At 34.7% G+C, this 12,601-nt stretch overlaps 1 protein-coding gene across 1 annotated transcript; it reads left to right on the plus strand.

The window, feature by feature from the left end:
* Window positions 1–3: 3 nt before the first annotated feature.
* LOC114293715 (isopentenyl-diphosphate Delta-isomerase I) lies at window positions 4–11,984 on the plus strand. The gene is made up of 6 exons (XM_028237840.2): window positions 4–394; window positions 5,792–5,847; window positions 6,511–6,602; window positions 10,296–10,398; window positions 10,498–10,635; window positions 11,446–11,984. The coding sequence occupies exons 1-6, from the start codon at window positions 147–149 to the stop codon at window positions 11,697–11,699; spliced, it is 891 nt and encodes a 296-aa protein (XP_028093641.2). The 5' UTR covers window positions 4–146; the 3' UTR covers window positions 11,700–11,984.
* The last annotated feature ends 617 nt before the right edge of the window (window positions 11,985–12,601 follow it).

Here is a 12,601-nt window from a genome sequence, read left to right on the forward strand (position 1 = left end):
TTTATTTTCAATAGTGTTTCATTAAAAAAAAAAAAATTTGCTAAAATGAGCGAACAAGTATTACAAACAAAAAGAGGAATAAAAGCAAGAGAGAAGAGTTTTGTTGATTTGATGATGGCGGAAAAACCAGTGAAGCTCTTGCCAAAATGTCGTTGTTAAGCTCTCAATTAACTACCCTCTCCACCAGACTCTCCTCCTCCTCCTCTCTCAGATCTCACTTCACTTATTCAACTACTACTACTCTTCTCTCAAACCCTCTCACTCTCAGATTCCGCCGCCGCAGCTTCTCGCTTCGCCGCCGGTATTCCTCCTCTGCCGCCACCACCACCATGGGTGTCGCTGCCACCGATGCAAGCATGGACGCTGTCCAGAGGCGTCTCATGTTTGAAGACGAGTAAGTAACTTCTCTCCGCTCATAGATAAGCGTGATTTGCGAGTGTTGTTTTTCCGATGTGCTTTTGTTCTTTCTATTGTTTGCCTGCTGAGAAAATTCAAGAAACGAAACACAATTCCAATTTCTTAAATTTTTAGTCTGGTTTTTTTGGGTAACGATAAAAGATACTTGTGTCCGTCACGTTTCCTCCTCACCGTCCAAATTTACCACTTTTAGGCCTTGTTTGGATTAGTTATCTAGATTGCCATTTATTATGTATTCATGTTGTGTTTTTTTTCCTTTCATAATTGAAATTATGATCCTGGCCCCTCTCAATGTTAAAAATTGGTCAATTTCGTCAGATATGTCTTCGGTAGTGTAATCTGGTTAATAAAATTTTTGCAATCAAACAAGGGATTGTGAATCTATGGACTAACTATCCCAATCCAATGCTATAATCCTACTAATCAACCATCACCTCAGGGTCGTCTGTTTGATTAGTAGAATTAATAGTGATTAGTAGAATTAATAGTGAGGGGATTAACAATCATGAGATTAGTGTGAGGTTGGTTATTTGGATTAGTGAGATATATAATTTCCTCTTGTCCACGTTTGTTTTGTAGTATATATGAAATATATAATCTCAATTTTTGCGTTAATTAGTTGTATGAATTAAAAAATTTGCCAATTTTGTTGGATAGAATGATTGTTGAAATCTAATCCGAATAATTAAATTTACAACTAAACAATGGAATGTGAGTACCATGAATTAATAATCCCAATTCTATACTATAATCCTTCCAATCAAGCATGTCCATAGAGACAGATTTTTCTCAGCTGTTGGATTGTTGCGGTTATAATTGGTTGAAGAAGAATAACAAGTATGTATATTCTTGCAATTGATTTATATAGAACAATGGTTAAAAAGTGATTTAATTCCTTTACAAGATTGCTAAATTCAGAGTCTCACATGGGTGGGTTCACATTGTGAGAGTCAGATGGGTCCTGCATGTGAATCAAATGTGAATTTGCTTAACATGTTGATTGCTCTAAAAACAAGAGTTTTAAGAAAGAAAGAAGGAAAGAAAAAAAACATTAATTACAAATCTGATGGCCTGAGTTTGTAAGGTCTTCTTTAACAATGAGTTAGTAAACATGGTTTTGGTTTCCTCAAGATGAAAATGGTAAATATTTTGGAGGCGTGTCCCTTTCTTGTGTTTCACCTTCCTCAAACGGAAAGTTAAAATGGTAGTGATTCTACTTCAACTATGATGTGAATTCAAAATAGGAAACTTAACTTTTTTGACTATTAAGGCCTCGTTTGGCAAGTGGTGATTTTAGCTAGAAAGTCAATAAGTCACTAAAAAAATTAAAAAGTGAACAACCTATACCAAAAAGTCAAAGATTCTCTTTTCTCTCTACTTTTTTTGCATATCTTTTTGTAAAAAACCAAAAAAGTCATTCCAAATATACTAATTTTTTATACATCATATTTTAGTCAAAAAGTTACTAAAAAAACATGTTCCCAAACGAGGCCTAAGATTATTATAGACTTAACTTTTTTGACTATTAAGATTATTCTAGACATAATAAAACTCATATATATGCAATGACTTATTTAATGGCTTGACCCAAAATAAAGCCATGGGCGACCCTTATAGCTCGTGTTCAAGAAATTATGAAATTACTAAAACACCATTAACTACTAAAAACACTACCATGGACATTTCTTTTTGGATAAAAAAGGCTTGTTCACGATGGGACTCTTAGACTTTGTTTTGGGCTTCCAAAGCCTATCATACTTGTTTAGCCATCCAATAAATGTTGCGTCAGATGGTGATTATTATGAAATCATGGTATTTGCAATTAGTATTGAATATAGAAATTAGAGTACATAGAATCTTTTTATTTTTAGTATTATGTATATAATCTGTGATTGTGTCAATCACCGATTTAATATTGTTTCCTTATTTATATCGTTTTCTAAATTATATAATGAATCTATTATATATGCATTGCCTCTGCCTTATTTATGGGTAAGTTAAATAATTTTTTTCATTCTTTTTGGTATTAGAGCTGGGTTAAGTGCCTAGTAATTTTGCTAAGATACGGGAGAGGAAAATAAGAGATTTTAATCAAGTAAAGTGCATCAAGCGTGAGGATTCTAAGGTATTGGTGAAGGATGATGAGATTAAGGAAAGATGGAAGAATTATTTTGAGAAACTGTTAAATGAGGAATATGGAAGTACGACAATAGGGGAAGAAATAATCAATAATACGATAAACCAAGACTATAGGTTCTATCGCAGGATTAGGAACTTTGAAGTGGAGATTGCACTTAAGAAGATGAAATCAAATAAGGCTTTAGGACCTGATGATATCCCTATTAAAGTTTGGAAGTGTTTGGGTAAAAAGGGAGTTGCTTGGTTGACTAGGTTGTTTAGCAAAATTTTGTTGACTAGGAACATGCCAGATGAGTGGAGGAAGAGTATTTTAGTGCCAATCTATAAGAATAAAGGTGATGTCCAGAATTGTAACAACTATAGAGGAATTAAGCTAATGTGTCATATAATGAAAGTGTGGGAGAGGGTGATGGAACGCCGATTGTGAGACATAACAGAGGTGTCAGAGAATCAATTTGGGTTTATGCCTGGTAGGTCAACAATGGAAGCGATCTATCTTTTGAGGAGAGTAATAGAAAAGTATAAATAAAAGAAAAGAGACATTCATATGGTGTTTATCGACCTTGAGAAAGCATATGACAGAGTGCCCCGAGATATAATATGGTGGGCGTTAGAGAAAAAAGGGGTGACAAAAGGCTACATTGACGTGATTAGGGACATGTATGAAGGGGTGGTGACCACTATTAGATCGCCAGCTAGAGAAACAAATGAATTTCCTATCACTGTAGGGTTACACCAAGGATCTACCTTAAGTCCTTATCTTTTTGCTTTAGTTATGGACGAGTTGACGATAAATATTCAGGATGACGTGCCATGGTGTATTCTTTTTGCAGACGATATTGTGTTAGTGGATGAGACTAGGGAAGGAGTTAACACAAAGTTGGAGATTTGGAGAAAAACTCTTGAATCTAAAGGATTTCAGATAAGCAGAACTAAGACAGAGTACATGGAGTGTAAATTTAGTAACAGTAACAATGAAAGCAGAGGAGAAGTGAAGATTGAGAACCAAGAACTGCCTAAGAGTGAACATTTTCGTTATTTAGGGTCGATTATCACAACAACGGGAGAGATTGATGCAGATATGGCCTATAGGATTAAGGCTGGATGGTGTAAGTGGAGAAGTGCGTCTGGGGTATTGTGCGATAAACGAATACCCACTAGACTAAAAGGTAAGTTTTATAGAACGGCTATTAGACCAGCTATGTTGTATGTGACGGAGTGTTGGGCAACCAAGAAACAACATGTAGATAAGATGAGTGTGGCTGAGATGAGGATGCTAAGGTGGATGTGTGGTAAGACTAGACAGGATAGGATTAGGAATGAGTGTATTCGGGAATGGGTGGGAGTAGCACTGATAGAAGATAAGTTGAGAGAGAATCGTTTGAGATGGTTTGGTCATATTCAACGGAGACCAACAGAGGCAGTAGTGAAGAGATGCGATGTTGTAACGGTAGATGGAAGTGTTAGGGGACGGGGTAGGCCTAGATTAACGTTGACTAGCGTTATAAATAGAGATATGAATCTACTTAATTTGACTAATGAAATGGCCTTTGATAGGGCCGCGTGGAGAAGAAGGATTCATGTAGCCGACCCCATTTGATGGGACTTAAGGCTTGGTTTGGTTTGGTTTGGTTTGGCGGGCGACAGCCTTGCCTTGGCTGCCCGTTGGACCTCAACTCATTCCACTGTCATATTTTCTTGCAGTATCACTTCGTGGTGATCTTTTCCTCTATCTACTAGTTTATTCCTATCCCAAATATCTCTATCATATTTTTTTTTTTTACTTACAATTCATTTTTTTGTATGTCTCTGTTCTACTTTGTTTTTCCCTCTCTTTTAACCTCAAATAGGTTTATATCTTCAAACTTATTTGAGTTTGAGGGGGGTATTGTACCTATATCATGGTGAGCATGGTGATATACCATGTGAACCACCTAAGCCGCCTCCTCTGGCGCACAACCCAAGTCGCCCCCTTGGCGCACAACTAAAGCTGCCCCTTCTAGCGCACCACCAAAGCTGCCCCCTGGTTCACTTTCTAATAAGTCGCTCTTTGGCGCACTCAGTCATCTGTTGCTATCATCATTCAGCACCACGTCATAAGTTATGGATGTGTCACGCTTGTTGGTTCAACATCCAGTTCTCTACATCAGTCTGGCATGACCCCTTTAAACTGTCCCAACATTGATTCCGGTTAGTTCAACAGTCCAGCAAGACCCCGTAAATTGTTCTAACATTGATTTCGATTAGTTCCTACAATAGTCCAGCATGACCTTAAACTGTCCCGACATTAGTTCCTACTAGTTTCTACAACGATTCGGCATGACCATAAACTATCTCCCGGCATTAGCTCCGGCCTCTGATACTGACTAGGGTCTTTTTGGTTGTTTCTTGGCCATAGATTCTTCGGCAGCTCTTCTAGGGCAGTTCAGTCCCTGTTTTTTTTCCTTTTCTAGGGTGTGCTAATGTATTAAGCACTTTTTTGGTCTTTTTTATTTAGTGATCTATTAGATTTGTTCGGTAGCATTTATTTGGACTAGCCGTTGAGTTTTTTCTGACTTCTTCCAATTATCCATTAGCAAATTGCGATTGTTGAATATCTTCACATCAACTTGAGGGGGCGTGTTAAATATAGAAATAGAGTACATAGAATCTTTTTATTTTTTTCATATTATGTATATAATTTGTGATTGTGTCAATCATTGATTTAGTATTGTTTCCTCATTTATATCGTTTCCTAAATTGTATCATGAATCTATTATATATACATGGCCTCTACCTCATTCATGGGTAAGCCAAATAATTCTTTTCATTCTTTTATTATATATACTAGAATTGATAACCTTTTCAACAGGAATGATGGAAATTAGACTACGGTGTATGTTTGTGGGAATTTCGTTGTCATGATTTTGTTTCAGTTTCAGTTTCAGTTTCAGTTTCATGCTTGTCTTTTTATTTTTATTTTTATTTTTATTTTTCAGGCTAGAAAATAAGATATAAATTGATGCTTTGTGTCTGTTTATTATTTAGTCGTGAAAGTATCACATATTGAATTTAGTTTTTTTTTTTAGACATTATCCATGAAAATACTTACGATGCACTGAAAAGGTTTTTAAATTTGTTTCTTCTATGCATTATTAAAAATAAGTGATTAGTCTGGATACAACTTTTTTTTTCTCAAATGACATTATTTGCTTCCTTGGTTTTGATAAAAGATCATCCACCCCAACTTTTGTAGATGTATTTTGGTGGATGAGAATGATCGTGTTGTTGGTCATGACACCAAATACAACTGTAAGTATATTTCCTTTCGGTATCTTACTTGGGAGAATATTTTGTACTTTGTAGTGTTTTGTAAGATACATATTCGCTTTTACACTGATTTTTTATTATGTTGTCATCTCATACTGCAATACAACTTACTATTTTATCTCTCTTGAAGAACATCATATTTAGGTTTTGTTTGGGAAGTGGTTTTTTGGATAATATACAAGGTAAAAAAAACTGAAGTGTTTGAGAATGGCTTTTTGGATTTTTACGGAAAAATGTGCAAAAAAGTAGAGAGAATGGGAAGGCATTTTTGTCTTTTTTTGGCTAAAAACCTTACTTCCTAAACGCACCCGTATTGGATAATGGTGTCTCATTTGTCATTTGACATGTTACGTTTATTCAAGAAGGTGCTGTCATTAAATATTCTCCTCATGGTAATTCAAGAAGGTGCTTATAACTTTGAGCTTAACAATTGTAATAGGAAAGAAATTATTAATTCCTTTTGGCACTCTTTAAATTTTATCTGTCTTACTAGAAGCAGAGGAAGAGAGGGGAAAGAGTTTGTAATCTTAGAGCTAGGTGCTATTTTTTATCAGCATGGAATCACTAAATTTTTATGTATGTAGATTACAGTAGCATGATTTTTTTATCCTCATTTTCATTGTTGAATTGTTTTATAAAACACAGGCCACTTGATGGAGAAGATTGAATCCGAAAATTTGCTGCATAGAGCATTCAGTGTATTTTTGTTTAACTCAAAATATGAGTTACTTCTTCAGGTACATGTTATTAAGAAAAAAATGACCATTGATGGTATTGCACAGCATATGTGTGATGTTGGAATGTAATTGGCTATATGAGCTTATTTTCATTGCAAGTGATTTGTTTGGATATATTGTGAATTGATTTAGGAGAGGGACAAATTTGATTTTGGAGAGGTTTACATGTAAGACTAAGATGTTATCATTTATGTAGGAGATTTACCCTTCATTAGCAAGCAAGAGAAATTAAAATCAGCAGGAAGTCTACATCTAGCATCCCTGAGTGTGGGAAAATGTGCTAGAGGAGGAGTATCTTCATTAAATAAATATTAGCATGTTGAGCTCCTCTTCTTATCTTGGTAAATAAGTAGTGGGTAGTGGTGTAGAACCAGAAGACAAAGCGGCACAAATATCACTCTAGGGTTTTCTAAAAGTCTCTCAATCAACTATTCATTCATTCAAAAGGTAATCATTTCTGTTGCACAATCTTTATATATATATATATTTATATACATCTAGCATGACTAATAAGGAAATTAAAGAAAAATGAGTAAGAAAGAAATTGGAAACAAATTTTGAAAACTATATCTCCTAGAAATTGTAGGTTTCCAATTGACGCCTCTTGCACTTAAAATAGGTCTTCATTCCTTTCCTTTCTTGATCCTCATCATTTCTCCCCAGCTGAAAATGGTTCTTCTCCAAAGAGTAAAGAGTAAGGTATTGCTCAAAAAATGTGGAGTCAAGATGACTAAACTCATCCATGGTGATCCATGTATCATCAGTGGCTGGGCAATTCTTCCATCGTACAAGATAGCGACAATAACCACCATTGGAAGAACCAACATCTTTAGTGTCAAGGACCTCCTCAATCTGATCAAGATGAAATTGCGAAGGTTGTGGAGGATGAGGTACAGAAACTAGCACTGATAGAGAAGGAAAACATGTAGGCAAACTTGCTAACAAAGTGGCAGGCTCAAAAGTGCCTTGGTAAGGAAACAAATCGTCAATACTAGATCTCCTAAATATTCTAGGTTTCCAATTGACGATTCTTGCGCCTAAAATATGTCTTCGTTCCTTTCCTTACTTGATCTTCATCAGGTAGTTTCTTCTTATTACTGTTTTTATCCAAAAAAAAAAAAGAAGAAAAAAAAAAAGCAGAAAGGTCAGGATAGAAGCAGATGGATAATCATTTAGAAGTTTGCCTATGTAGCTTGCTGAAAACCCAACGAATTCAATTTGATGGAGGAAACGGGCGTATTCTGATCATGGTTAAATCTTGCAAAATCTGTTATCTTTGTTCAGTAACTTTACTAATCCACTTGAGTATGGGAATTGAGAATTGAATGAGGCTGATTCACATGGCAGATCTTTAGTGCTACCATGAAATAGTTATTCTTTTCCAATTGACCCTTGACTGGGTTACATTCGGCTTGCATGTGGGTAACTTAATCTTTCCATTCTTGCGACAAAATTTTCTTAGCAATGATGAAATCGGCTGTGCGGGGCACTTGTCAGCTCAAAAATATCAAACAGTTATGTCTATGTCATGATCTTGGACCATGGTTAGTGATGTGTAGTTGTTTGTGCTTTTCTCAAGTACCAAGTTGTCTTGATTTATATATTTTTTTTAATCAACTAATTGATATCCTCAGAGCTTTGCTGTGATCTTATGAATAATGTCTGCCATATTATTTAAGGCTCTTGCTAGTGATGATCTTTTTGTGACTCAATTATAAACTACAGATCACAATTGGGGGGGGGGGGGGGGGGGTTGTCTTACTTTTTCTCATGATGAACTAGAATCTTCCTGTCACATTTGGCATTGACCATTATGTAAAACTAACATTTTTAACGTTGGTCTTTGCTCCCGCTCTAAAAAAAAAAAAAAAAGACATTGGTCTTTGCAGTCTCACTAGGTGTATCCCAATGGAAACTTCCGCACTTCAATTTGGTGGTGGACTTTAAGATATTCATAAAGCAGCGAAAAGAAGAAGACAAAATTGAAAAAAAAAAAGAAAAAAGAAAAAACTAATATATATATTGTAGAAAATCTGATTTTGGTAAGAGTTTTTGGAATTTGCAACAAAGTAGGTTCAAATCTCAAGCTATGGGGCTTCAAATTAATGCTTAAAAGAAGAGAGAGAATAAGAATAAGGAAATAGATTTGGAATTTTTTTAATCTTCAGTAGCTTTCCCTGAACTATCTATTTCCATTTTCAATATATATCATTAGTTTTTCAACTTAATTGGTGTCTAAGTGAGTTACTCGAAGCTTAAACTTGTGTGAGAAAACATTCCTTTAGTGAAAAAGATGCAGTTATGATGGCATGACTTTAATAAATTTGAGAACTAAAAGCCAAACACAATCTTGCTTAAGAAGATGGTGGTTCACCCTTTGGGAACTCATTCTATCCGAGCATTTATGAAAATGAGGCCTGAGACAACTATTCTTATCTTGTCGGTACAGTAAAAATGTGTAGGCATTCAGGAACTGTGGATTGTGGAAAGCCAAAGTTTAGGTCATATGTGTTGAGTTGAGTTTTCTCCCCCCCCCCCCCCCCCCCTCTCTATGTAATGATCTTAACACTGTGTTTGGATTGAGTGATTTGGAGAGAAAAGAAAAGAAATAGAGAGAAATGTATTTCTCTTCCTTGTTTGGTTATCTTAAGTGGAGAGAAATGGGGAGAAATAGAGAGAAATGGAGAGAAACTCATTTCTCTCATAACCCTTATTTTCAATCTTCCCAAAAGTGGAGAGATTGGGAGAGAAAAGAAATCCACAAATGTTTATATTTTCATAATACCAATTTTACCCCTGTAAAAATAAAAGAAATAAAATGATTGAAAATATAAAAAGGTTATTTTGGTAATATAACATAAAATAATTTCTTTTCTTTTCTCTTAATGAAATCTAACCAAACAAGAAGGAGAGAAATCACAATCATTTCTTTTCTTTTATTTCTTACTTACCCAAACAAAAAGGAGAAAAATTACAATCATTTCTTTTCTTTTCTTTTCTCTTATTACTTAAGTAATCATTTCTTTTCTTTTCTCTCCTAAGTTACCAAACATAGCGTAAGAATGTTTAAATTTTTCATTTGAGTCTTGATCAATTATTCCAAGTCATTGGGAACTGTCATCTGTGATATTGCAAATATGATGGATTTGATGTACAAGCATAGAATGGTGATGGTGATGCTTATATTTATGTGATCAGACTGACAATCACACCAGGAGGGAGTAACAGGAAAAGTTTCTACACTTGGCAAGACTAGCAACTTGCAACATGTTCCTCAGTTAAATGTTTTCAGTATTATCTCTATTATACCTCTACTTGGGTCAGATCTATCATCATCAATTTGTTTTTAGATCAATATTAAAGATTTTGCATTACTGGGGAAAAAAAAAAGGATTGGAGAAAAAATTCAGCAATTGCTAACCAATAATCAGGGATGAGATATCCTCTTTCTTCTCCCATACTAGAAGTGCATCTTCTTGATCCCTAGTCTTTGTCTTGAAAATATTTCCTTTCTATTTTAGAGTACGTATTTAAGGTTACGACCTTAACTTTTTGTTTACCTTCTTTGATACTGATTATCTTCTGGACAACCATTATTGAAAGTTTTGTTCGTAGATAGAATTTTGTTATTTTCTTCTTTTTGGTCTTTATTAGTATAATATTTATGTTTTGTAACATCTGTTGTATGAGCAGCAAAGGTCCGCAACAAAGGTAACATTCCCTCTGGTGTGGACAAACACTTGCTGCAGCCATCCACTCTACAGAGAATCCGAGCTTATTGAAGAGAATGCCCTTGGTATACCTCTTTCTATATATATACACATATTGACCAATGGAGGACTGTTTGACTCTCATCCGGCAGGACTCATCAACTTTCATTTTTAACACTTGCTAGGGGTAAGAAATGCTGCACAAAGGAAGCTTTTGGATGAACTGGGTATTCCTGCTGAGGATGTGCCGGTTGATAAGTTCACCCCACTGGGACGCATGCTTTACAAGGCACCATCCGATGGAAAGTGGGGAGAGCATGAACGTAATGACTCTTGCTTTTCATTAATCTGAACCTCAACGTGTTTTATCTGCTGCTCAACATAGTTTCAAGTTGCACTAATGTAAAACCAGCAGCAATAGTTTTCCCTAGGACTGCAAATGAACCAAGCTGTTCGCGAGCTTAGCTCGGCTTGGCTTGATTTTTAGGCTCATTTAATAAATGCCAACCTTGAGCCCAAATAAGATAAATATTTATTTAAAGCTTGGCTCGTTAATTATTTATTGAAATATTAGGATAAATGTAACTAATAGCCAAAAAAATTCATTAGATAGGATAAATGTAAATATTTATTTAAAGCTTGTTTATATAATGTAAATAATAGCCACCAAAAAAAAAAAAAAAAATCATTATCGAGCTTCGAGCCGAGGTCAAGAGCTCGAGCCTTGCAAAGCTCGGTTTTTTGCAGCCCTAGTTTTCCCACTTTTGTCGTAGACTATTTCTTTTTATGGTAGCTCGTAAACATGGCTGCGCAGTTTCTTTTTGGTGTTACATCTGCCATGACTCGATTTCATCATGTAATATATAACATAAGAGAGCTGATCATGAAATTAGGGTTAATTTTCTAATGAAAAATTCTGAACATATATAAAATTCATACAAAAAAACTTGACAAGAATGATGTGGCAATGCCATTATTATAAATAAAACCATCTTCGATGGCATTTTTGTTTCGAAGTGAAAGGTTCACAATGATCTATATCACTATGTATGAATTTTTTGTTTATATAACATTCCTCTTTTCTAATATATTCTACATACTTTGATGTTGAACCCCCTTTTATTTACTGGCAGTTGACTACCTACTCTTCATTGTCCGGGACGTTAACGTGCATCCAAACCCCGATGAAGTTGCCGACATCAAATATGTGAATCGGGATCAATTGAAAGAACTGTTGAGAAAAACAGATGCTGGTGAGGAGGGTTTGAAGCTGTCCCCATGGTTCAGGTTAGTTGTCGAAAACTTCTTGTTCAAGTGGTGGGACCATGTGGAGAAAGGGACCATCCAGGAAGCAGTTGACATGAAAACAATTCATAAATTGACCTGAAATTGGCCGTCTCGACCTGTCAGTTACAGTTGGACCATGGTACAGTTGCTTCAATCAATAAATTTGAACTGCAGTTCAGGAAAAAGTTGATTTGCATATATGTTTTATCGGTTGCCATTACCAGATTTCTCGTGTTCTTGCCCAAACAAAGTGCCAGTGTTTGCTTTGTCAAATTTTCAGTTTTATTATTCGTGACTGAGAACTCAATAAAAAAATTTATTATCATATATATATATATATGTATATATGTGTGTGTGTGTGATTCTAAGACGATTTTGACCATCAGTCTGGTTTTGTTTTGATTTGGTTTTGGATAAATATATTTTACTGATGTATCTTGCTATAATAAAAAGTACAGAACAATCATTTGTAGAAAAACTATGAGAGAGTAACTAGACTAGTCTCTTTTCTTTTATGCAATCTCTATTTGGAGCTTTTTAACTTTATAAAGGAGGTAGTAATGAGTATACAATAGGAAAAATAACAATTTAGCATAGAAGGGTAATAAAAATATTTACAAATAGGTGATACACTAAAAATTTGGATTAAAATGGTTTTTCAGCTGTTTACTAACATGATATTTTGGCCCCATTTGAGGAGTGAGGTTTGTAATTAAAAAGTCACTATAAATTGTTATATAATACGATTTATTTTTATAAAAAGTCAAAAAGTTAATTAAAATAATCAATTTTTAAACCAATTTTCTAAATTATATATATTTTTGGATTTGTCCAATTTGTCAAACTCAAACTAAGGAATAAAAGGGGTTGTAATAAGACTTTTTATTAGGTGTAATGTCTTAGTTTTGACATTTGTAATAAAATAAAAAAAAATGAAGCATATTCAATATGGTGTCTCATAGTGTGTAGTGTATGTTACTTTAATTGATGAAATCAAGAATA

The sequence above is a fragment of the Camellia sinensis genome, chromosome 8 (assembly GCF_055761805.1).
Source record: "Camellia sinensis isolate YWXY chromosome 8, ASM5576180v1, whole genome shotgun sequence".
In the NCBI taxonomy this organism is placed as follows: domain Eukaryota; kingdom Viridiplantae; phylum Streptophyta; class Magnoliopsida; order Ericales; family Theaceae; genus Camellia; species Camellia sinensis.

Bases quoted from the DNA above. Each gene is read 5' to 3' on its own strand.
- LOC114293715 (XM_028237840.2), top strand. From the start codon at position 147: ATGTCGTTGTTAAGCTCTCAATTAACTACCCTCTCCACCAGACTCTCC. The intron at 5,848-6,510 runs GTAAGTATATTT...TATAAAACACAG, and splicing joins TCATGACACCAAATACAACT to GCCACTTGATGGAGAAGATT. The intron at 10,399-10,497 runs GTATACCTCTTT...AACACTTGCTAG, and splicing joins TATTGAAGAGAATGCCCTTG to GGGTAAGAAATGCTGCACAA.